We start from the raw sequence: 24,678 nt of genomic DNA on the forward strand, positions 1-24,678 counted from the left end.
CCCCCCCCCCCCATTGAGGTTCCCTCTTCTCAGATTACTCTAGTTAGATGGTTCTCAACCCTTTCCTCATGTGGTGACTACCAACCATAAAATTATTTTTGTTGTTACTCCATAACTTTATTTTTCTACTGTTATGAATAGTAATGTAAATGTTTGGTATGTGGGATATCTGATATGTGACTCCTGTGAGAGGTTCATTCAACCATCATAGTGCTGGGGATTGGTTCTAATGGTTTGAATTAATCTGGCCCCCCAAATCAGGAATCTGCATGTCCAAACACCAACCTAATTGGTTTTTGACTGACCAATAAAGAGCAAATAGCCAATGGGTGGGCAGGTAGACTGAGGTGGGACCTTTAGATTTGTGGAGGCTAAGAAGTGGGAGAAAGGAAGGAAAGAGAGAATCATTGTGACCTTGGGGAGAAGGATGGGAAGCCAACCAGCCATGTAAGAATTCGGATAAGTGGCCACTGGCCACTTCCCCTATTGGGCCTGGGGTAGCAGGGGAAGGTTTAGAAGTCTCAGGAGTACCAAAGGGGAGCGCTTGCTAACAGGGGAAGGGTTGGGAGTACTCAGCCTTTGAGCTAGTCACAGCATGCCAAAAATTAATGAATATGTGTCTTTCATTCAGGAATCTAAAGAGCTCCTATGCGGGTGGCTGGGAGTGTGACCTGCTGGGAGCCAAACATGTAGCTAAGCTTGCCAATATACCAAAGTGGTAGTGACTTACAGGTTGAGAACCGCTGCTCTGCTCTAGTTTGTGTTAAGTTGACCTAAAACAGGGGTATTAGCCAGGATAGTACTGCTCTCAGCTATGGTTAGAGAAGCTTCATTTTACAGTGGTAAGCAGTAAGTGCAAAAACTCCTATCTGCTGAGAATAAGTGAATGTTAAATGCTCAGCTATAAGCAGAAAATCAATCCCAATCTCTCCAAGGCTCAGGGGATACCAGGGAACAAGGGATAAAAAGACCATAAGAGACAAAAGAAGAGAAGGTGAGTGTGAAACTTACTTTCTGGCTTGACACATTCTTTGTCAACTTTACACAAACCTAGAATTAACTTGAAAGAGTAATCTCAATTGAGAAAATTCTTCCATCAGATGCCTGTAGGGAAGTCTATAGAGCATTTTCTTGATCACTTATCAATGTAGGAACCCCATCTACCATGGGTGGTGCCACTCTTGGGCACATGGTCCTGGGTACATAAGAAAGCAGGCTGGGAAAACCATGGGGGGCAAGCCAGAGAAGCAGTGCTCTTCTGGAGCTTCTGCCCCTGTTTCTGCTTTGCGTTCCTGCCCCGACTTCCCTTTGTGAAGGACGATAAGCTATGAGGTAGAATAAACCTCTCTGCGAGTTGGTTTTTGTTACACTTATCAAAACAATAAAAACCTAAGACAACATACCTCTTGCAGTCCCGAGCTCAGATGAGGGGATTGTCTATACCAAATTTGAAGAAGACTGAACCCACCAAAGTTCTGTCATAGAAAGGGAGGTCCTCAGCCCTCCCTGAGGATTTATACTACGGTGGGTATCAGGGGAGAAAGCAATCATAAACAAACCGTCTCCCATTCTCTCATATACAATCTTAAGGAAATTCATTGGGTCACTCCCTCCAGCCCCCCACCCCACTCCCACCCTTAGGCCCACCTCTACCAACAAATAAATTAGGGACAAAAGAAAGAGGAAAAGGATCATGGGTGAAGGAGATCAATGGGAGGGAAACAGAGGGTAAAGGGGGTAAACATAATAAAAATACATTAGATACATGTATGAAAATGCCGCAATTACTATATGATAATAAAAGCATCACAAAGTTAGATATCTGGCTCATGACTCAGGTTGTCTTTGCTGTCTAAGACATCTCCCTGATGCATTGCATAATTATAATCTCAAAAAGAAGACTGTGTTTAGTTTCTAGACACCCCTCACATAAGGGACTGAGATACATATTTTACATATCAAAGCAGACCTGGCCTCCAGGTTCTCCCAGCATCCCTCAGTTCTTCCTTGGCATACCCTGCCCCCAACCCTGAACTTTCCATCAAAGGAGCTGGGCTGCCCTTCCCCCAGAGACTCTTCCCTATATAATCCAGACATTTTGGTCTCTCCCTCTCTCTTCTCTCTCTCCTTTTTTCTCTGCACATGTACTTTTCCTCTCTTTCTCTTCGCCCTCCCTCCATTTCTCTCTCCCCAGGCTGACTTCCCAGGCCTCAGTCCTTGGGGCCAGTGAGCTCAACAGAGAGCAGCTTGAATTGGTTCGTTTTGCCAGTGGAGAGATAACCTATCAGACTGTGTCTATAACTTTATCATTTTCCAGAGACTGGATCATTATCATAAACAGCAGTGTTGGGCTCTGAAAAGCAGCTGTTCTAGACTGCTGATAACAAGGACAGGCAGGCAGAGCAGTCCAGGCTGTGGAGCTTGTCTCTGCATTATGAACCCATACCCGTAAGTCTTCTAGACCTTTATTCTTTTCAACAGAAGAAAAGCTAGGATTTATTAACATGCTTTAAGCCACTGGTTCTCAACCTTTTGGTTGTGTCCCCTTAGGGGGTTATATGACCTTTTTAAAGAGGCTACATATCAAATATCCTGCTGAAAGGACAACATAAACCCCATTTGTCTATATTTAAGGAGTCCATTTGTCTTCATTTAAGGTCCAGGGTTGATTAAAAAAAAAAAAAGGCCATAAGAGAGTGCATACCATGTGTGTTCTTTTGTGATTGGGTTACCTCACTCAGGATGATATTCTCCAGACCATCCATTTCCCTAAGAATTACATAAATTCATTGTTTTTAATAGCTAAGTAGTACTCCATTGTGTAGATGTACCACATTTTCTGTATCCATTCCTCTGTTGAGGGACATCTGGGTTGTTTCCAGTTTCTGGCTATTATAAATAAGACTGCTATGAACATAGTGGAGCATGTGTCTTTATTACATGTTGGAGCATCTTCTGTGTACATGCTCTGGTAGTACTATGGCCATTTTCCTGAGGAACCACCAAACTAATTTCCATCCTGAGTGAGGTAACACAATCACAAAAGAACACACATGGTATGCACTCTCTGATAAGTGGATATTAGCCCAGAAGTTCAGAATACCCAAAATACAATCCACAAACCACAAGAAACTCAAGAAGAAAGAAGACCAAAGTGTGGATACTTTGATCCTTCTTAGAAGGGGAAACAAAATACCCATTTAAGGAGTTGCAGAGACAAATTATGGAGCAGAGACTGAAGGAAGGACAAGCCAGAGACTGCCCCACCTGGGAATCCTTCCCATATACAATCACTAAACCCAGACACAATTGTGGATGCCAGCAAGTGCTGGCTGACAGGAGCCTGAGAGAGCTGTCTCCTGAGAGGCTCTGACAGTGCCTGACTAATACAAAAGTAGAGGCTCACAACCATCCATTGGACTGAGTACAGGGTCCCCATTGAAGGAGCTAGAGAAAGGACCCAAGGAGCTGAAGGGTTTGCAGCCCCTTAGGACGAACAATAATATGAACTAACTAGTACCCTCAGAGCTCCTAGGGACTAAGCCACCAACCCAAGAGTACACATGGTGGGACTCATGGCTCCAGCAGCATATGTATAGTAGAGGATGGCCTAGTTGGTCATCAATGGGAAGAGAGGTCCTAGGTGCTGTGAAGGTTCTATGCCCCAGTGTAGGGGAATGCCAGGGCCAGGAAGTGGGAGAGGGTAGGTATGTGAGCAGGGAGGGAACAGTTTTTTTTTTTTTCTGGAGGGGAAACCAGGAGAGGAGGTATCATTTGAAATGTAAATAAAGAAAATATCTAATAATAAAAAAAATTTAAAAAAAGGCCATAAGGCACCAGCTCGAGGAAGAGATAAGTCCCAGAAACTAGGCCATAAGATATCAGCTCCAGGTCTAGAGAGATGGCTCAGCAGTTAAGAGAACTGACTGCTCTTCCGAAGGTTCTGAGTTCAAATCCCAGCAACCACATGGTGGCTCACAACCATCCGTAATGAGATCTGATGCCCTCTTCTGGAGTGTCTGAAGACAGCTACAGTGTACTTACATATAATAAATAAATAAATCTTTGGGCCAGAGTGAGTGAGGTCGGATAGGGTGGGGCTGGAGAGAGAAGAAAAAGTGTCTGAAGACAGCTATATTGTACTTACATATAATAAATAAACAATTTTTTAAAAAAGATACCGCTCCATAAAATCTAGAACAAGATCATTAAGCCCCTCCCAAAAAACAGCCTGGGGATCACAAAAATGGGGAACTATCTTACCTCAGGATGGACCATCTCCACTGGGGAGCCCTATCTCATCTTATGATAAAACACTGAGGACATAGGAATGCAGACCACTGACCACCTGTGACCCCCTAGCACTGACCAATGAAATTTTAGATTACTTAATCTCTCTGGAGAGTTCCTCTGGTTCCCTATAAGAAGGCCTGTGTGCCTTGGTATGGGGTGGGCATTTCAAAAATGCTTGACCCCCATATGCCAGTTGTTTTCTGTTGAATAAACTCTCTTTGTTTTGTAAACCGTCTGAGTCTGAGGTCTTCCTTCTTCGATTTTTGGACTCTTACACTTCATACCAGATATGTATATTATGACTTATAACACTAACAAAATTATAGGCATGAAGTAGCAGCGAAAATAATTTTATGGTTAGAGGAACTGTATTAGGAACATGAGGAACTGTATGAAAGGCTCACAGCGTTAGGAAGGTTGAGAACCACTGCTTTAAGCACTTCAAACCGCAGGCAGGAAGATTACTACAACGAAGGCATAAAGCTCTAAATGTTCTTGTCAGTCTACAAACCTGATCAGCTCTAAATGTTCTTGACAGTCTACAAACCTGAGCAGAAAGTAGAGGCAAAGTTCTGAAGGGCAGAGTCCACCTCTTCCACACTGGACAGGGCCAGGAGCCGGGGAAGGACGCCCTCAAGGGACTGTACAAAGAGTCGGGCGCTGTGCTGGTCTGCCTCCTGGTTCTTCAGGAGTTTGAGAGACAAAGCAGCGGTTCGAAGGGACCGATGGCCCATGTAGTCCCGAGGGGTCTGTTCTTCATCAGCCAGTGAGCAGTTGTCTGATCCAATGTCCGACACATCAGACCTACCTGAGTCCTTTTCTGCTGCCATGGAATACTGATCACAGGAATCAAATTCAGTCCTCGACAGGTCTTGGTCATCTACACTGAAGTTGCTCTCACTATACCTAGATCCATAGGACCTTGTCCTGCAGTCCACTGACAGGAAGTTAGTGATATCAGGGTAAGGGACTGTATGGCTTCTCTGAACCACATCGGGCTGGTCGATGGCCTCAGGTTCCAACACTTTGCCCATTGTCTCCTTGCCTTCCCGAATGGCTGGTGACTTGAGCCCATTCTTGTGGTCCTCTGGTGTCGTCTGACCCAATTCTCCTTCCAAGGTAGTCTGGCCTGTGTCTGTGGTGACACTGATGCTGATGTCAGGGCTCCTCTCGTTGCCCGTCTCCCATGGCGTGTGCTCTGAGGACAGCACCCTCCGCTGCCAGCGGAAGTCAGCCTCATTAATTTCCATGGAGTCCCTGCTTGACTCGGCCCCATCCCTCAGCTCTTCAAGGCGCAGAAGCAGCTGCTGTGCTTGACTGTCGCTCAAGCCTTTCCCCTGGCTGAGTTCATCCAGAGCCGCAAGCAAGGTGCAGACACAGGACACAGCAGCGTAGCAGGCTTCAATGCCGCCTTTGATGCATGCTTCTGTCATGCCGTCCATGATGCTAAACAGTGTTCAAGACAGAAAATAGCAGCCAGGCATGAAAGATCCAGAAATGCCCCCAAATATATAAGAGTTATCAGCTTGGCCAACTGCACAGTATTCAAAAGAGATAGTCTAATTTGCATAACTTGTATAACATCAAGACAATAAATGACTCAAACATGCTCAGGCTGGGAAAAGCTCCAGATAAAGTTCTCCACCCAAAACCATATGCCTTCTATGTTGGTTAGCTTTTCTGGGAACAGGTAAAAATTCCAGAAGGAAATATGTTGTTTTATTCAAGAGCAGACCCTGAGAATTTTATTTTTGTATTATGTTCAGACCTTCAAACAGAAACAGTTGCTATGGCTAAGAGTCATAAAGGCATTTCTGTGTAAATAAATTCTTACCAGATGTATGCCAATACTATTTGTACAAATACTACTAAGTTTTCTATGGAAGCTACTTGCAACAGAATCCTACAGCTCATACTGTAAACCAAAAAGTTCTTCTCTTTAGTAATTCAATGGGTAGTTTTTAGATGTTTCAGTGTGTGGATTCAGTTTTAAGCCAGTATGGAAATCTGGCAAGTTATAAGTAGAATAAATTGATGTTTTATGTGGCTTGTGGGTAAATATTTAAATATGCACATTTTTAAATGTAGATTCATCAACAGTTTGTGAATTTGGGGTTAAGATGAAAAGTATTCAGAGAAGCAGTATTGGACTACCAACACATATCCAAAAGGAAAATGGAACATACAGTTTGAGAAGATCCAAGTGAGACTTTCTTTTGGAAATAGATCTTTTCCTTGGTTCAGACTCAATAGAGCTTGGTCCAGCCAAGTCATACAGACGCTGTGGGCTCCCGAGTATCTTTAGAAAAAAGGAGAAAAATAACAGAAAAGTGAGTTATCACAAAGAAACAAAACCAAAAATACACCAAATTTTAAAATCACAAGATCAAATAAGTTTTTCTTTAGGGAAGGACACAACAAGAGAAATGATTACTAGGTTGAAGCTCTTTTCTCAAAAATACTTAGGCCCAGAAGAATCTCTGACTTGGGACTTTATTTTTCAAATTTTTGGCCTATTGGTACTTATGCAACGAGGTATTTTCAGGGTGAAACTTGTGGTGGTCTGAATGAAATATCATCCGAAGTCTTGGGCATTTACATTCTTGATCTTACACGGGAGTGCTGTTTGGGTAGGTTTAGATGTGGCCTTGCTGGAGGATGTGTATCATTGGGGTGGGCACTATGGTAACACAAGTGATGCCTCGTCCCTGGTCCCCCTACCCTTCCCTACCTGCAGCTTGAGGTGTGACCTCTCGATTGTTCCTGACACCAAGATTTCTGTCTGCTGCCACAATTCCCTGCCACAATGGACTCTTACCCTCTGAAGCTGTCGAGTCAAACAGTCCTTCTCTTCTATAAGGCTCCTAGTGTTTTGACACAGCAACAGGAAGGGACTAATGTAGAACCCAAGTTAAACATCCAATTTCTTTCACATACAACTTGTATTTTCAGCCTGATGGCAATGTTAACAGTATTTTTAAAACTTTGGCAATGAGGGTTTTGTACCAAGGTATTTTCTACTTCGGGAATTATGGCAGAACTCAAGAAACTTCTGGACTAATGATATTCAACATACATTTTAATAAAATTAATTGAAGCTACAAAATACTTAGCTACAAATAGAATTGCTACACTGTTATAGTCACTGGCCCGTACAATGGCTCTCTATAACTTCTTCATATTAAGTCACTTAGTCAGCATCTCTCTAACTTCCGTCTCTGCATCACCAGTGACCGCAATTCTATTATCTGCTTCTTTGTGTTCAGCACACTTGGAATTCACATAGAAATGTGATCAAGTGGTACTACTTTCCGTACTTAACTTATTTCTCAGTAAGGTTCATCCATGTTATTGCCAAGGACCGAATCTCCTTTTCTCTTAGGCTAAATCATTATTCCATCAGTACCATTTTGACTATATTTAGTTTCTATCTTCTCTGGCCAGAGTCCCTGCATGTTGTAACAGTACACTGGGGATGATGATTTACTAAATGATTTTAAGTGAGGCAGCCTCTGCTTGCTATGCTATGGGCCATCAGCTTCCCAGCTGACATGTTCTTCCAGTGATTTTTCTTAGAGTTCTTCAGTTCCTTCTGAAGTAGCTGCAGAGATGGGAGTACTACCGAGACTCCTGACATGTCTTTGGAGTCATGCTTTTCTCCCCTCTTTTTTCAAATAAGTGCAGAATATACAATTACTAGTAACAAAATGTCCTTTTTTATAGGGACTGGTCTGGCGAGGTGAGGCAACATAGATATTTCTGTAGAAAGTTATTTGAGGATTATGGAATTGGTATAGACAGGCAGAATTAACTCCCAGGAGGGCAAGTTTTATGTGATGCTCCTCTTTGTACATCTTGGACATTTTCACATAGGTCCAAAGTCACTGAGTGTGGGAAAAAGCTGAGATCCAGAAACAACAAAAAGTTGTCTTCTAGATCTTTCTCCTTGCTTAAGGAATCTGTAGCCTGTTCCTAAATGCTGATATCTGTTTGAAACTATTGCATGTATTCTATCTATGCCGAAGGGTTAAATTATAAAATATAATCTGAAATTGCGGTTTTATCTAAAAAAAAGCCTGGCTGGGAAAAGATGAATTTTTCAGCATTTGAGAATGTTGTAAGAGTCTACATTAGTTGTGAATTTTAAAGACTTTATTTTGTTTAAGTGTGTGTGTGTGTACATGTGTGTGTGTATGTCTCCAAAAGTATATGCACATGTGAGTACAAGTGCCCAATGGGGCCACAATGTGGCATCAGATTCATATTCTACTACAGCTGGAGTTATAGGCAAGCTGTGAGCTACTTGATGTGAATGCTGGGAACTGACCTCTGCCAGAGTAGTGTGGGCTCCCAACTGTGGAGGCATCTCTCCAGCTGTACATTTTAGATCAAAGTGAATTACTCTATTCTGTCCTTTCCATGGTAGAAAAATTTATGTCCTCTTCACATGTCACCAAGGCCACCATCAACTACCAGAGTTTCTCGTCCTCTTTATTGAGTGTCCCATGTTTAACAGCTACTGAGTAACCAGAAGTGTGAAGCTGTCATTCACAATCTTGGAACCTTCCAGAGCACTAATCCCATTGCCTGCACTTGAAGCCAGGAGATATCTCTGAAGACGACTTTCTGAAGGTTGTTTTAAAGTCTGTCGCTGTTGTAACCCAGACCCACGGGTCACCACCTTCTCTACAGAGGCAGGGACAACCCTTCTATCACCTGCTCCCATTTGACGAGTCTGGGCTGTAACGCAAGGTCTCACACTACTTTTTGCTTTGACTCTTACTTCTTTCTGCTACTTCAAATCTATCCTTCTCTGTTTTCCAACAGAGAAAGGGGTTGGAGACGTGGAATGTTTATTTTAGGTTTTCTACTTTAACAAGCTTATGCTCTGTAAGGGCTGCCTTCCCACAAGATTTCATATATAACATTCTTGTTGGAAATTGTTCATTTCCAACTGATTTATGTTTCCATATTCTACACATATTTATGGGAATATCATTTAGAGGTTAAATTTAAAATTAATTAATAAAGTTGAACATAAATCCCATTGTTTTGACCCTTAATTTTCAAAGTGAGGCATAAGCCTAAGTATGAACAGAAATATTACTCGGAAATAGTTACATGTCAAGGGAATTTCTTTTCTTTCTTCCATTTTTTTGAAGGGCTGAATACGTCCCCGAGGGATGGGGATTTTGTTTTTCTTTGGTATTGGGGATGGGCTTCATGCATGCTCAGCATGTTCTGTAATACTAAGCTATACCACTAACCCTAAAGATAAGACTACAAAACCTCAGTTTCTCTTGGAAGCCCACCTTATCCTCTAATTTAACTTAGATAATGTACTTGAATGCCTAAATTTCTAAATTTGTCATGTACTTGTTAAATGCATCAGAACCTAAAGTGGAAGGGGACAGAGGTCTTCTGAAAGATTCCCACCCCCCAATAAACACTCAAAAAAAGATAATACCTTTGTGTCTTCTTGTGGTATTGGGCACCAAACCTCAGAGACTTTGGTGTGCTAGGCAAAGACTCCCACTGAACTACAGTCCTAGACACCCCCCACCCCACTGGGGCCTAGTGTTAGGGACTTGTGTTTATCAATCAAGCAGTATACCACTGAAATACATCCCAGCTTTTAAAATCTCATCTTAAGGTAGGCATGAGAGGTATAGCATCTGTGATTTGGTGTTCTAGGTCTGACCATTATGAACTTCTAAAGTGCATCCACAGGGTAGACCAAAGGAAAGAACTTTATTTTTTCATACTTATTATTGGGCAGGAGGTAGAACCAGAGAGAGAACGGTACGGTATGAAACACAGTGTCCTACATGTCTTTGACAAATAGCCATATGTTGCATATGACACAGATGTACATGGAAATAACAAACAGAAAGGCAAGCAAACACTCTAGGTACAGTGGTTTTCTCTGTGTGCAAAGACCCTGAGCATTTTGGGTGTCTAGGTAACCACCTTTTCCAAATTGACAGTTTTGCCCTATAAAGCAGAGACATTATTTTCTAGAACAACATGGCTGGAATTCATCTGCTTGGCTTCCCAGGGCAGCACTGGCTGCAAACACTTCTCAGAAGAAGACATCTAATTCTAGTATTGGCTCTGCATAATGCCCTTGGGAAACACCTTGGGTTAAATGCCAGAGGGAAAATACACAAAAGTAACCTATACAAAATATATGGGAGGGTACAGTGACTTTGTCCATATCATACTGTGAAGGATTCAACATGATGTGGCAAAGCAGCACTTGCTGAAGAATGGGATAGAATTAAAAGAACTGAGCCTGCTTGGCCAACCCTTTTGCTTGTCTTTGTACTCTGAGGATCCACTGACACAGGATAGAGGTGTGTCTGAAGGGGTGCTGGTGGCCAGGTCCTGTAGCTTAGGTGATAGCAGATCAGCCTTCTCTTCAAAGCTATACAGTCCTCATCAACCAAACAGGGATAGGATCTGAGATTTCCATGCCATCCCTTGATGTAAGAGTGGGGAAAAGAAGCCACAGTCCTTATTGGTAACAATAAAGTTGATATACAACCTGTTAAAGGTATAATGAACATGGCACACCTGGCATAGAGTAGAAAAGATATAAAGAAAGGTTTTATATGCTCACTATATTTTCTTGACCAGCAATTAAAACTGGATTGTTCAATTTCTAGAAATATCAGTCTTCATTATGGTCAGATCTCATAAAAACATTACCAAGAAGCAATTAAAATTTAATTTCTCTTTGGTCTTGGCTGGAGAAATGAGATGACAAAGGGGCCATCATCATCTGGAAACATGTATGACTTGTTACATACAGCTGTGGTTGTATGGCTTACCACCATCAGAAGTTGACCTGTGGCCATGGGACTTGTTACATACAGCTGTGGTTGTATGGCTTACCACCATCGGAAGTTGACTTGTGGCCATAGGCCTACCCTGACAAGCACCTGGCAAGTCATTTTGAAATCTGATTTTATCAAGGTGATAAAACATATATATCTTCAGAAAAAAGAACCCATACCAGCAGTACAAAATTTCAGGTGTATATCTAACAGAGTTTTAACAAACACATAGCTAATTACCAAAGAGGATGGAGCCAGTGAATGTCTAAAATTTTTTAAACCACAACTCCCAAAATAAATGACTACCAATTTCAAAATTGTTTGTTATTGGACTCATTGTGGTAGCAATGATACCCCAGCAAGTGATGACAAACAGTTTAGATGCTTCTGCATATAGGACACTGCATAGATATTCCTGTGGACAAAACCAAGGCATTCTTTCATACTTCCCTACCTCTTTCATGATCTTGATGGCCTCCACTCTGTGCTGGGGAGGGGGATACAGGAGCACTCGGTGATAGAGGGACTGGAGCACTGGCTTCATGGAGTCCACTGACCCTACTAAGCGGACAAGCTCAGCTGCAAGGTAATAGATGGTGCGGGCCACAGGCCCACTGAGGGTAGGTGCAGTGCAGGAGCAGCCTGAGCCTCGGCCATGGTCAGACACACCAAGAGAGGCAGAGTCCGACTCCATGTTGGTACTGGTGCTGGTGCTGTGAGCAGAGGTGATTGTTTTGTCGTGAATTGGGTTCCCCAGGATCACAACAAGAGCAGGGCAGAGGCTTTTCCTGGGAAGAGGCAAGAGGAAAAGTCATCCTCACTGGTATCCAAGTAATAAAATATGAATGCTACTAGGAAGGCAAATGGATGCCACAGAAATATCCAGGGAGAGCAGATATCTCTATCTGAGATATCAAAATCCTTCTTTTGACCATGTTACACTCAGTATACCTAGTCTTCCTCATTTCTCACTTTAATGTTAACTAAATAAAGCATCTAGGGAAGCATTCAAGGACCATTCCCCTGTGTGCGTGTGTGCATGTGTGTATTTGAACAACTAGGACTCAGAATGCTAAAAGGTGTCCTTATCAAGTTTCATTTTCCTATGAGTAACAGAATTATTTCTCGCATAAGGCGTTAATTTCAAGTCCCACACCAATTCTCATCATTCGGCTTCCTCCTTGCCAATAAAACAGGATCTATGGCCTACCAATTGGCTGCCTGCTGGGCCTGTTACTTCATGGAATCTCTGGACATAGGTAGGTGATTAGCATTCTTGTGGAGATAAAGACCAGTTCAGGGTTAGAATTTCTTGTCCCATAGACATTCCTGATATGTTTATATACTTTTAGAACAAACTGAGAAGCCAGAAGTCACTTGGTTCTGTTTGCTTGTGATCCCACTGATGTAAATGGCATAAGAAGGCTGCTGGAGGCATATTTGTTAGTAATAAACATTAGTGTGTCTATGGAATTTGGGGTGATATAAACAAACAAAGCAATTCTCCCACCTGGAGGTCACATATGCATGGATGAAACCATTGGTCGTTCACAAGGGCTATAGAATGGTACTGAGACACAACTACAGGAGTCCTTGGCTGGTCGTGGGGGCATCAAAGTTCATGCTCACCAGATGAGGTCAGTGAAGCCCCTGTGCAGGTACATGGAGGAAGAGGAGCTGCTGAGCACAGAGAGAATGCATTCCAGGTACAGAAGCTGTAGCTGCTGGCTGTCACTGCAGACACACAAAGGCAGGTGAAACATAAGACAAAATGAGAGAGGTAGCATTGGGGCAGAACCTGGAGAAATGTTAGGCATCACCCAAGAAGGTGTGTGGTTAGTGTTGCAGGTAGAGCTTTGTCCTTTAGAATAAAATCCTAATCCCCAGCAGCTGAGCAAGGTGGTCTTCTCTGAAGCAAAGTTCAAGTGTTTGTAAAATCCAGTATAACATAAGAGCCCTCAGAAAGGAAAACTGTAGACACCAAAACATGCAGAGGGAAGACTGTATGAAGAGACATAGGGAGAAGAGTCTCCACTAAGCAAGTGGGGAGGTAGGGGTGGAGGAGTGGACTAGGTCCTCTGACTGCTCAGAAGAATCACCCTGACCTTAGTCTTGTCAGCCTCCAGAATAGTGAGGAGATGACAGCTCCCCTGTTCAAGGCACTCAGCCTTTGGTACCCCATTATGGCAGTCCTAACAAAGTGATAGACTTACACTGATTTGGAGAGACTAATAAATTCTACTTTGGAGAAATACTTCTGAGTATTTGTAAAACAACTGAGTGTAAAACAGAATGGCCATTGTTTTATGCTCCTCACACACAGTTTATCATATCCACATCTTATATCAGAATAGTACATTGTCTATAATGTGGACAGATGGTGACAGGTTAGCCAGACTCTATACATGCCAGAAATGCTAATTATCACTGGTGGCTTAACTTTCTAAGAAACCATTTATATCATCTTTTCTTTTCCTATCTCTTCCCACACCATCTTCTTTTTTCTTCTTTGTACTGGGGCTTAAGCCAAGGGGCTCATGCAGGCTAAGTAAGCACTTTAATAACACCTCTAGCCACCATATTATCTCATTAGCTAATACTTTGCCAATTGATGTTTCTTCTTTATTTATTGAGGAAACATGTTTTAAAATTTTTAATTTATGTGTTTGGCTATTTTGTTTGCATGTATGTCTGTGTACCACATGTGTCCTTTGTGCCCTTAGAGGATAGAGGACAGTATTGGATCTTTTGGAAGTGGATATTGTGTGTAACAAGTATTACAGACATTTGTTAGCCACCATGTAGGTGCTAGGAATCAAACCTGGGTCCTCTGGGTGAGCAGTCAGAGCTTTTAGCTGCTGAACTACCTCTCCATCCTCACATATATGCATCAATATGTATGTGTGTATATGTATGTGTGTGTGTGTATGTGTTCTCATTATGGGCTGTCTTGATAATCTAATAAGGGAAAAGACAACTCTATATGAAACACATTCCTAGGTTTCCTCTCAGTGTTACCAAAGGGTGCTATATTTCTAGTTTGTGGTGAGACTCATGAGAATGGAGAAAAGTTAAATTTCAAAGACACATTTGCTTGAAGTACACATATTCTAAAGAGAAATAATGTAAGAATCTTATATGGGGTAGGCTGTCCATAAAAGGAGATATGTACCAATAAAAATAATTGTCAGTTACTCCCGTTTTTTCCTAATTTAAAATAAATGCCAGAAAAGAAGCTCATTGTTCTCAACCGTTAAATAACTCCCTAACCCAGGAAGTGTGGAGGGGAAGCTCGGCTGTGTAATTACTAGAGGAAGCTGCCCAATGTGCCCCAGAGCCTAGAAATCTATACTCCTGCCAAACTGACAAGGATGTGTCACTGGAAAACAAGGCAGACTGAGATAGAGACTGGAGATAGCTCTAACAATAGTATCCCCCAAACAATTTAAGAGTCTAAAACTGGCTGGCAAACTATAGCTCACAGGCCAAACTCTTTGAATTTAAAGCTGTGTTTAAGTTTCAAAGGGGTTATAAAGCCAAAAATTTAAAAAAGCCCATTGGGAGAGTTTACAGAAAATGTTCACCAACCCACAGACTAAAAGATCTTTGCCCCTCATATTACGTGATTAATGTCAACACATTGAAAAGAGAATAGTGCTTTTATTCGTATGTGCTCTCTGAGGATGGAAGAGAGGGGTATAGTGAGCTGGCACAGAAATTATTACCATTTGGCGAAAGGAAGGTGATGATTACTGCTTGATCAGAAGAATAAGAAGGGCAAGAAACATTAATCCTTTGCTGGCCAAGTAAAAGCTTTATATTTCTAGTCTTTCCTGCCTACAAGCTCCATTGCCACTGCCCTGCTCTGAAAATAGCACACTCTTCATTGTGGGAAGAGATGGAGAGGCACACAGACTAAGTGCTGGGGACAAGTGCTGTAAATGAATCATCACTGAATGTAAGTTTCTATGATACTGCATAAGAGAAGCACCCCTTCCCAAAGGCCCTGGGAGGAATTTGATAGGACATGCTGCCTTTGTAGAGTTCTGAAGTCCATGCAGATGTCTGGCATGGAGCTGTGGAGAGGAGGTAGACAAACGAAGACAGAGGAAGAAACAGTTTGGACTGGAAGGTTTTGGGGTGAAGCACAGGATGTAAGGATCATGTCGGCAAAAGAGTGGAGCTGGGGGCCAGGGTGGTGCATGTCTGTAATCCCAGCACTTGGGGAGCAGAGGCAGGAAGATCTGGAGTTCAAGTTCATTTTCAGCAGTAGAAAAGATTGAAGGCTGGTCTGAGCTACATGAAATCCAGATTCCAGATGAGCCTGGGACCCACAGACTGTGCTATGTGTCTAGGCAATGATTATGCTTAGATAGACTGGAGAGGGCTGGACAGCAGAGCCACACTGTCAATTACAAGTTTCATTCAAAAGTCAGTTCTGGAAAGATCTTCACTGTTCCTTCACTAATCGCTCTGACTATGAACTGGGCTCATTTAAAAGAAGATTCATTGTCCCAGTGCAAAAACATGTCTTCCTCAGACTGGTCGTCTAGCAACACACAACTAAAGTAAACATAGAAAATAAGGATTCTCAATTTCTGAAGTCATCAGATATAGTATAGGATGAAAATGTTGAGGAGCTGGGGTTATTGTGAATAATTGCAAAGCCTGCTGGGACACTGCTGGACCCAGGATCAGCATCATTGACAGGATAATGTATTGCCAAGTAAACTGCCCCCTTCCCCTGGAGTCTCCTTTGAGATCGTATGACAGCTTAGATGTGGGTTGCAGCAGTCTGGGAATTAGGTACTTATGGTCTTGCTATTAAATGGAGACATCGAAAGTCGAAAGATCTTCCACACATGCTCCTCACTTAGAGATTGCGGAACATGTACACAGTGTACAAGCCTCTCCGGCAAATCTTGGATGCATGGAGTAGGAAGGAGCCTAGAACCTAGCTAAGTGTTCTAAAATATAGGGGTGGGAGGTGTGCTACCTACTTAGAAGGGCTGAGAACTGCTCTTCCTGGTCTTTTGTTAGAGCATTTCATAGTTGGCAGATTAGCTACTCATGTTCTCATTGCTTGCCCACTGCTGAGCTCTTCCCAGGTATACAATCCAAGCAGAACACTTCTCAGCACTTGTCCTCTGGGCCACATAGGCTAAGCAATCACTCAGACAGGGAGGCGACCTCCTGGGAGGATAATCATCAGCATTTTCAGAATCTCTGTAGTTCTCAGAAGTGGGTTTAAATTTTTTTTTTTCTCCAAGTGTTTGATACCTTTTATGTAGAGGGCTTTTGGAGCTGCTTCTAGAAGCTTGGCAGGAATTTGACATTGGGACAGGACAGTAAGCTCCGGCAGGAATCTGACTTTGGGCTAGAACAAAGAAGCAGGCTTCAGGCAAGGATTTGCCTTTGGGCTAGGATATCTCAGATATCGTGGTCATCCTGATACGCCCCTAGAAACAGTGATCGTGCTGGACTTTGTTTATTGCCTTATTTGTTCCCTAACCTAGAACTGACCCTATTATTTGCATGTAATTAAAATGGTATAAAAACAGACTGGGAAAAAAATAAGCCCACTTCAGTCTTAGCACTGGCCAGAGTCATGTTATAGTTTTGTCTAATTGTCTTTTTCTTTTTAATCCTCATTCCCTCCCTGGAGAACCTGTTGACTGTTGGTTCATATTTGAATTTAATTAGAAAAATAAGAGAAGGACGCAAACACTTGTATAAGAGATTGAGTAGAATTAGAAACTTGATATGGCCACTCTGGCTGGCCTTACTGATTCCATGCCATCTTGGTACAGACTCCTATCTGACAGTCTTTAGAGAGGGAGATTGGGGTAGAGTGGCAGATGACAGACTAAGAATGAATCACATATACTCTAAGCCCAATTATTCTCTGAAAAACTCTTGAGCTAAAGAGGGACCATGCAGCTCGGCTTCTTTAGTATAGAATTCTAATAATAGTAGATCTCCAAGGTCTATGAATTATGCTGAATACCTCAGTATATCTTCAGAGTCCTCCAGAGACTAAGTATATCACAATCACATGTCCTTATTGAGCCTAAGCCCTGAGAAGTACCTGGGGTACTGTTCTGAAAATGATTGTAAGGAGAAATACTGCTTATTGGAATTTCACAGAGAAAAAAGCTACTTAAAAGACAGAGGAAATGTCTGGTTTAGCTAACAAAAAAAAGAAGAAATTAAAGAAGTTGATTCAGAAGAGACCATACAAACATGAGCACTTCCTAAGAAGGAAGAAATGAACACTGGGGTATCCACAGAGGCATACAAGCTTCCTCAGCGACTCTAAGCATCTGGCACTCCAACTTCTACAGAAACTCCACCCCCTTCATCTTGGAGTACTGAAATTATTGGCAGAGACCACAAGGAAACAAACTACAGAGGTAGGACTATGAAAAGGGGAATCTCAACAAAAATCCAAGACTATGCACAACCTATCAAAACTATGAGTCATGGTAGGGGCTGGCAAAGGATCACATCTAAAGAATGCAGACATGTAGTGGTGTGGTATATACTGTGTGGTGTGTATGCATGGCAGTCTTATGGAGACAGGTTAGAGAGAGAACAAGCTAGACACAGATACAGACAGAATAAGAAGGAGCCAGAAGATTAGAACAAATTGCCAAAGTTAGTATGAGGCCAAGTAGAACAATGCAGTCAAAAGCCGAGAGAAAACCAGACTGAATCAGTTGTCTTGGAAGATTAAATTGTATGGAGGCTAGAGGCCTAGGGTTAGTTAGAACAGAGAACAAACCACTCTTTACTAGGGTTTCATCTCATCCCTTCATCTGAGTGACATTTACAACAGGTATGAAGGAACTACTGTCCAGATAGATACAATAGAACTTCAGTGATGCTGTAGATAGAAGTCGTTTCAAAATGAACCACTATTGGATACCAGCCAGGATAGAAGGGCACTTACTTTATGGAGGCTTGTAGCTTCTCACACAGAACTGCGAGGACAGAGACAACGTCATCACAAAGGGCCTCTACTGTTAAGCCTTCAAAACAGAGGGGGTGCTAAGCATTAGACACTGGTGGGCCATTGGGGTTTCCCTCAATATCTTCCCCATCCTGTGCTTCAGATTGGTTTTGATGATTTTTAGATGTGAGGCCTCTTTTAGACCATCAGAAAAATAACGGGGAGGAGAGTATAAAACACACAAAATACAGCCCAGGGAGAAAATATAAGGTTGTTTTTCATTATAAGTAAAATTCTTCCACAGTTAATGCAAAGTTGTACAATAAAATTTTTTAAAAAATAATGTAATTCTAGAAGAACATATAACATGCTACTCAGGTTTCTATAACTCTCTCCACACTTCTCAACTTAGCAATTAAGCTTGAATCCATTAATAATGAACAAGAAGAAAAAAAAAGAAAGGAAGGAAGGAAGGAAGGAAGGAAGAAGGAAAGGAGAGGGAGGGAGGGGAGGGAAGGAGGGAGAACTAAAAGTCTCCAAATGGGAGGGATGTAAAATGCTAATTCCCCCTACACAGTTGGCACAGGAAGGTGTTGGAACAGAAGGAAGACAGCTGCTGGTTAGATAATACTAAGCAAGGCAAAGCCAAACAAAAGCTGGGTCATCTTTATACCTTCAGTTCCATGCACCACGTAGGTGTTCTTATTCCCCTCCCATTTTAAAAGGTCTAGTAAAAACTAAACCCCATACCTTGACTCCTGAATTCCTGTGGAACATCTGGGTTTTCAATTATCTAGTGAGGAAGACACACAGAAACAATTAGAAGACTTGAGTAAGAAAAGTCCTGGCTCTTAGATAATGCAAAGTTCTAAGAAACAAAATGGCATTCTGAGCCTTCTCGGTTCAGATGTCTTACTCAAGCATGCTAGAAGCATTTCATCACCTCCCCCCACAAGACCTTAATGAGAAAGAGTATGAGTGTGTCCATCTCCAAACTAAACTACTCAAGAGTTTAAACACTTCTTAGAATTTTAAGCCACATTGTGTATTTCATTCTTGGGCTATAACTTGAGGTGGTGTGTACTTAAAAACGGACAATAATTCATTTCAAGGTGACAGGATATACTATGTTTGGTCTTAACAGATCTAGGCTCTGTCTTAAGAAGAATCATCCTTGCTGGATTTTGGAATACCAGTTCAAAGATGAACAACGCACTACCTTGCAGTTTAAGGGGAGTACATATTAACTCGAAACTGTCAAGCAACCTCTCTTGGCAGTTGCTAGGTAGATCCAGAACTATTTGAGCAGAGCCATCACCTAGGAAAATCAGGAAGTGAAAGAGGCTTATGTATAAGATGGCTCATGTTTTCACGGCAGGCATAATTCAGGGACTGCAGACCTGAGTATGGGAAGGAGGTGACTCAGGTTCCCTACCTCTCTGTAGCAAGCTTTGGTTGATAAGGGGGCACTGTCATGCCAACTAGCTACCAGGCACGTGAGTCAGTCCACAGCGCTGCACTTTAAAGACTGACTACAGGTGCATATGTCTACTGTTCTGTATTCAAAATTGCAAATTCAGCTACTTCCACAACAGATTTTGTGGGATTTTATATCCGTGTCTCCAAAACAACTGCTAAGAGAAGGTGTCCGAATTACATTTAAAGCTAGAGGTATGTCTATACCCCAGCCATATAAAATCTTTATATGTGGCAATTTCACTTTGAAAAATCAGCAGCTTACAACTCAGAAGTGAATTTGGTCATTTAAATTATTCAGTAATAAAGTGAGATGAGAACTCAGTATTTCCAAGAATACAAAGTCAGGACTGTGATTTGTCTGGGGAAGGGGTAGAGGCTGCAGGCACGATGTGGAAACTGTTCTGTATTCTAATGCCTTTGCACTTCCCACTAGATATTGTCTTTCTGCTGTACTGAGATTTTCCTCATTCTGAGTTGGCCGAGGACCTCGTTCCAGTGATGAATATATACATTCTTCCCAGGTAATCCTGAGTGTCCTTGGGAGACCACACAACTTTCCTTAGAGCAAAGCTCATGATGTTGATAGACACTCTTCTTTAACAGATCCTGAAAAAGTATCTAATTTTTAGGTGGAAAGACTGACAGATTCCTCTATAAGACATCACAAATGCTTCAAATGTTACCATCCTGAGAATTTCATTTTCCGGGGTAGGCAATCAATCTCTAAAGAAACACCTGAGTAAGAGAAAGGAAGTTACAGAGAAGAGCAATTTCCCCCTGGATCTTGGATCTTGCCTTTGACTGGGTTGAGTCTAGATAGTCAATGATGAGCAGGCCCAGTAGGCTGACTGGCCACCTACAACTCAGACTGGAGACATACAACCTCTGCAATATACAACCAGGCCTCCTCAGCTGTACCTGTTACCACTCTAATGGAAACTTCAGCACTGGAAGCCTGAGGCACAGGAGTTGACACCTAATATAGTTATGTACTATTTGATGATAGGGATATACTGAGAATGTCACTGCTATATGATTTTTGTCATTCTGTGACATAAATTATATGCACAAACCCGAAATGATTTAGCCTACTATACTAGTAGGCTATATGGCATGCTCCATCACAGGCATCTTTACCCAAAGCGTTATTATGACTGTCCTCTACTTACAATTCCAATGTAAGATTAAATGAACATAACTGGGAGTTTGAAATATTGTATTTAAATGTTTTATTTAACAGTATTAGGTATTATTAATATTAGAATATTCAACTGTTATTAGTTAGCAAGGAGGAAAAATGACATTATTTTAGAATTTTTAGCATCTTAAATTTCTCCTTTTCTTCTATTATGTTTTCTATTTATACATTCTTTTGAGTTAACATTACTATACTCATAATACCCAAAATCATAGTATAAATCAGATCATTTTCAACAAGGGGTTAGCCAATATAACAGTGATATCTCAGATTGATACTTTTTATCAGAAACTTGGGCTTTGGGCCCAATAGGCCCAGTAGGCTGACTGGCCACCTACAACTCAGACTGGAGACATACAACCTCTGCAATATACAACCAGGCCTCCTCAGCCGTACCTGTTAATTTTGTATTTGTACAGCAAATACAAAAGGGAAAGAAAATGTTTTTGTAAATTCTTGCTGCTTGCCTGCACTGGCTTCCAGAGCACATGGGGGTGGAGAATGTAGCCTGGGAGACAGAGCTCAGGGATTTACTTTGTCTCCTTCCTGGATAGCTAACTAACCGTATCATCCAATTTTTCCATCTCATCTGTAAAATAAGGAAGGCAAAATCTTGACTTATCTGTAAGGTTCCTGCCAAGGCCATGGTTCTCTCAAAAATTAGAAAACTACTGAAGTAAAAAATGAGAAATATTTGAAATTAAACAGTTGAAAATCCCATCTCTGCAAAATTCATGTTTGCACTATTTCCAACTCCAACTGAGATTTCCTACCCTAAAAAGTAACGAGCTTCATCTCAGAGCTCCCTGTTGGATTTTATGGGAATTTTAATGAGTTATTATTATAGAGATGATTTTAAAGTCAAAGCAAAATACTACTTTTTGAAGACTCATCTCTTATTCACACTCTTGGAAGAAAACACACACAGAAAGCTGCATTTCAATTTCCTGGAGGCTCATGTTGGACAATCTGTGCATGCTTAGAGCCAAAAGCTCGCGTGGGCTTTGAGGTTAGAAGGTACTCATCTTTACCCTGCGGGCCCCAGCAGGTGGGGGACCTCTTTCTGTCCCTCCCTCTAGTTAATACAGGAAATCATATACAAACTCAAAGAGTGCAGTAAGCTGCTGCACGTTTTTCTTCATTTTATAAGCTTACTACCATAATATATTTTTAAACTTTAAAATTATTTTATGAATATGGGTGTTTTGCCTGCATGCATATTTGTTCAGCAAATATGTGCCAGGTGCTTGAGAGGCCAGAAGAAGTCATTGGAGCCCCAGGTACTGGAGTTCTAGACAGTTGTGAGCTGCCACGTAGGTGCTGGAAATTAAAGCCAGGTCCTCTAGAAAGGCAACCATTGTTCCTAATCATTGAGCCATTTCTCTAGTCCCATACAGAATATTTTTAACAAAAATATTCAATGGAAAAAGTTTCAAAAACTGATTTTAAGACAGAAAGGTAAAAATTTAAAACAATGATCAAAATTTTATTACATTTTATTAAAACCATAAGGATGCTCCATACTTTGGCACTAAGTAAGCACATTTCTATATATTTAAATTTATATAAATGACCATTCTAATAAAAAGCTTTCCCAGTGTCTTCAGTGGGAAGTATCCATGATAGGAGGGGCCATGGGCCTGGGACATATGGCATGCAGGGACATAGCGCTATAACCAGTGTCAGACATGCAGCACCATAAGCTCACCGTGTTCTCCTGTCTCTGCCGTAACTGTAAAGTCAGGTCACCCAACATCTGACTGAGTGTCGCACGCACGGCAGTGTTGATACTGCGCTGGTGACAGCTGCATGTGTATGTCTCAATGCACACCTGGTAAGGAAACAAGAATGATGCTCACATTCTAGACATCCACTTACCACAGACAATCCTTAGCATTAGCCAGAGAGGATACCAATGTTCTAAAGTTTTAAACAAGCTTTTGCTTTCTCATAACCGAGACTGGCCTTGAACTCAGGGTCATTCTGATCCTGCCTCCAAATCCTTCTGAACTATTTCTGAATAAAAAACAACTTGTCATATTTAAAACCTCTGAAAATTTGTTTTTAGACGTTAATGGAAATCTTTCCCTGATTGCCACTACTCTCACAATCTCATGTTTCTGTGTTTCATAGGAGAATATACATCTGTGGGGGTTTTGTGAAACAAATAATTTTAAGAGAAACTCAGGTGGCTGGAGAAAAGCTTCATTTGTTTTTTACTAGCATAGGAAACTCAATGCTATGGTGAGTTTGAATGTGTGTTAACTGTTGTTGTGTTCTCTGAACAATGACAAAGGTAGAAAAGTATGTACCTGCCTTGGGATCTGTGATTCAACTCAGAATATAAGATGTGAAGCCACAGGCTTGCGTTTCTCTCCATGCAGAAAGTCTGTCATGGAGTATATCCTCTGAGGGAGCAAGCACTGCTCACAGAATTCTTTCACAGACAGTGGCTTCTACTGGGGATGTGGAGCTCCAAAGCAAGGGTGACCCTGTGCTTATGAGGTGACACTCAGCTTCTTGTGCTAACTGAGAACCAGAGAGCCATCTGGACTGCTGTGAGGAAAAGATATATAGTGTCACTTATCCTGCTTGTTTTCATGTTGAGTGAACATGCCAGTCAAGACATTCTGAGATCTGTGAGTCTGAATGCCTAGTTGAATCTAAAAAGGCTTGTTGGTAGCTAGCTATGGAAAAATCCCAGATTTGGAGCAAGGAGGTAATTTATTACTTGATAATGACTCTGAAAGTCATGCGATGTCTTTCAAGGGTTCATGAGCTCTAATTCTTGAAGCTGCAAGGCTGGGCCTAGTCATGGATGTCTGCTTACATTTTGCCTTCTTCTTTCCCTCTCCATCTATCCTTCAATGAAGAAAGAAAGAGAAAACCAAAAAGAGGATCTAATACACTAAAATTATTCATTAGAAATAGCTCCTGAAGGGCTCTAATAAAAATGGAAAATCTAATTTGATGACCAATACTGATGAAAGATTATCTATCTATCTATCTATCTATCTATCTATCTATCTATCTATCTATCTATCTATCTATTTATCTATCTATCTATCTATAGAGAGAGGTGGCAGGGAGAATATAACAAACATTTTAATGTTTGTTGCTGCTATTGCTCAAGATATGAGTTTCTATTATTGCCTTTTAATAAATTAACCAAAAGCACATGTTTATATTATTATTTTTCAATGTTGGGATGGAAACCAGGCTTTATATATGCTGGGCAAATAGAGCTCTAGCATTTCACCACAACCCTTAGCTCTACAAAATACATATTTTTTTAAGTTTAATTCATACCCTAAGACTGACTGTTTAATATTTCATAAGAGACATCTGAAACTTAACACTGGGTTTGGATATTGGTCTAGATGGATTCCTTCTAGATAGGATTCCTATTTTAAAAAAATAGAAACAATTTTGTTTTGTTTGTTTTGAGACAGGTGTTCTTATGTAGTCTTGGCTGGTCTAGAACTCACTATGCAGAACAGGCTGGCCTTAAACTCAGAAAGCTCTGACTTGTTTCCTGAGTGCTGATATTGAAGTATATTTCCCCTTTTCTTCAAATAATTGCAGATTATAATGGACTCACACGCACAGTAATTTATATGAACTTTTAGAATGCTGCCTTGGCCTCCGGAACTTCTACTCTGAGATGTGATGAAATAACTTGAATACTCTAAAGCGTTTCTAATTGAGTACAGTGTTGCATTTTGATGAAGCCAATTTCTCTGTAGTCTATTTAGATGTGTGAATACCATTTGTATTTCATAATTTAACAATTTTAAATAGTTTTCTTTATATCTAACGCTTTTCGGGAAATCTTTGTAACTTCTGATGTTTAAAATAAGATTTCAAATACATTCAAAGAGGACTCTTATATTTTTGGTTGAGAGCCTAGTCTTTAA

At 41.2% G+C, this 24,678-nt stretch overlaps 1 protein-coding gene across 1 annotated transcript in view; it reads right to left on the minus strand.

The window, feature by feature from the left end:
- The window catches only part of Arfgef3 (ARFGEF family member 3), a 165,182-nt gene that overhangs the window by 61,446 nt on the left and 79,058 nt on the right, over positions 1 to 24,678 (minus strand). Inside the window, exons 6-12 of the mRNA XM_031380518.1 lie at positions 22,470 to 22,592; positions 18,835 to 18,877; positions 18,085 to 18,163; positions 12,762 to 12,866; positions 11,587 to 11,920; positions 6,480 to 6,592; positions 4,841 to 5,739 (exon numbers count right to left, since the gene is read on the minus strand). Of these exons, the coding sequence (XP_031236378.1) occupies positions 4,841 to 5,739; positions 6,480 to 6,592; positions 11,587 to 11,920; positions 12,762 to 12,866; positions 18,085 to 18,163; positions 18,835 to 18,877; positions 22,470 to 22,592 (1,696 nt within the window). The remainder of the gene's footprint in view (positions 1 to 4,840; positions 5,740 to 6,479; positions 6,593 to 11,586; positions 11,921 to 12,761; positions 12,867 to 18,084; positions 18,164 to 18,834; positions 18,878 to 22,469; positions 22,593 to 24,678) is intronic.

This window comes from Mastomys coucha, unplaced genomic scaffold, assembly GCF_008632895.1.
Source record: "Mastomys coucha isolate ucsf_1 unplaced genomic scaffold, UCSF_Mcou_1 pScaffold2, whole genome shotgun sequence".
Lineage (NCBI taxonomy): Eukaryota > Metazoa > Chordata > Mammalia > Rodentia > Muridae > Mastomys > Mastomys coucha.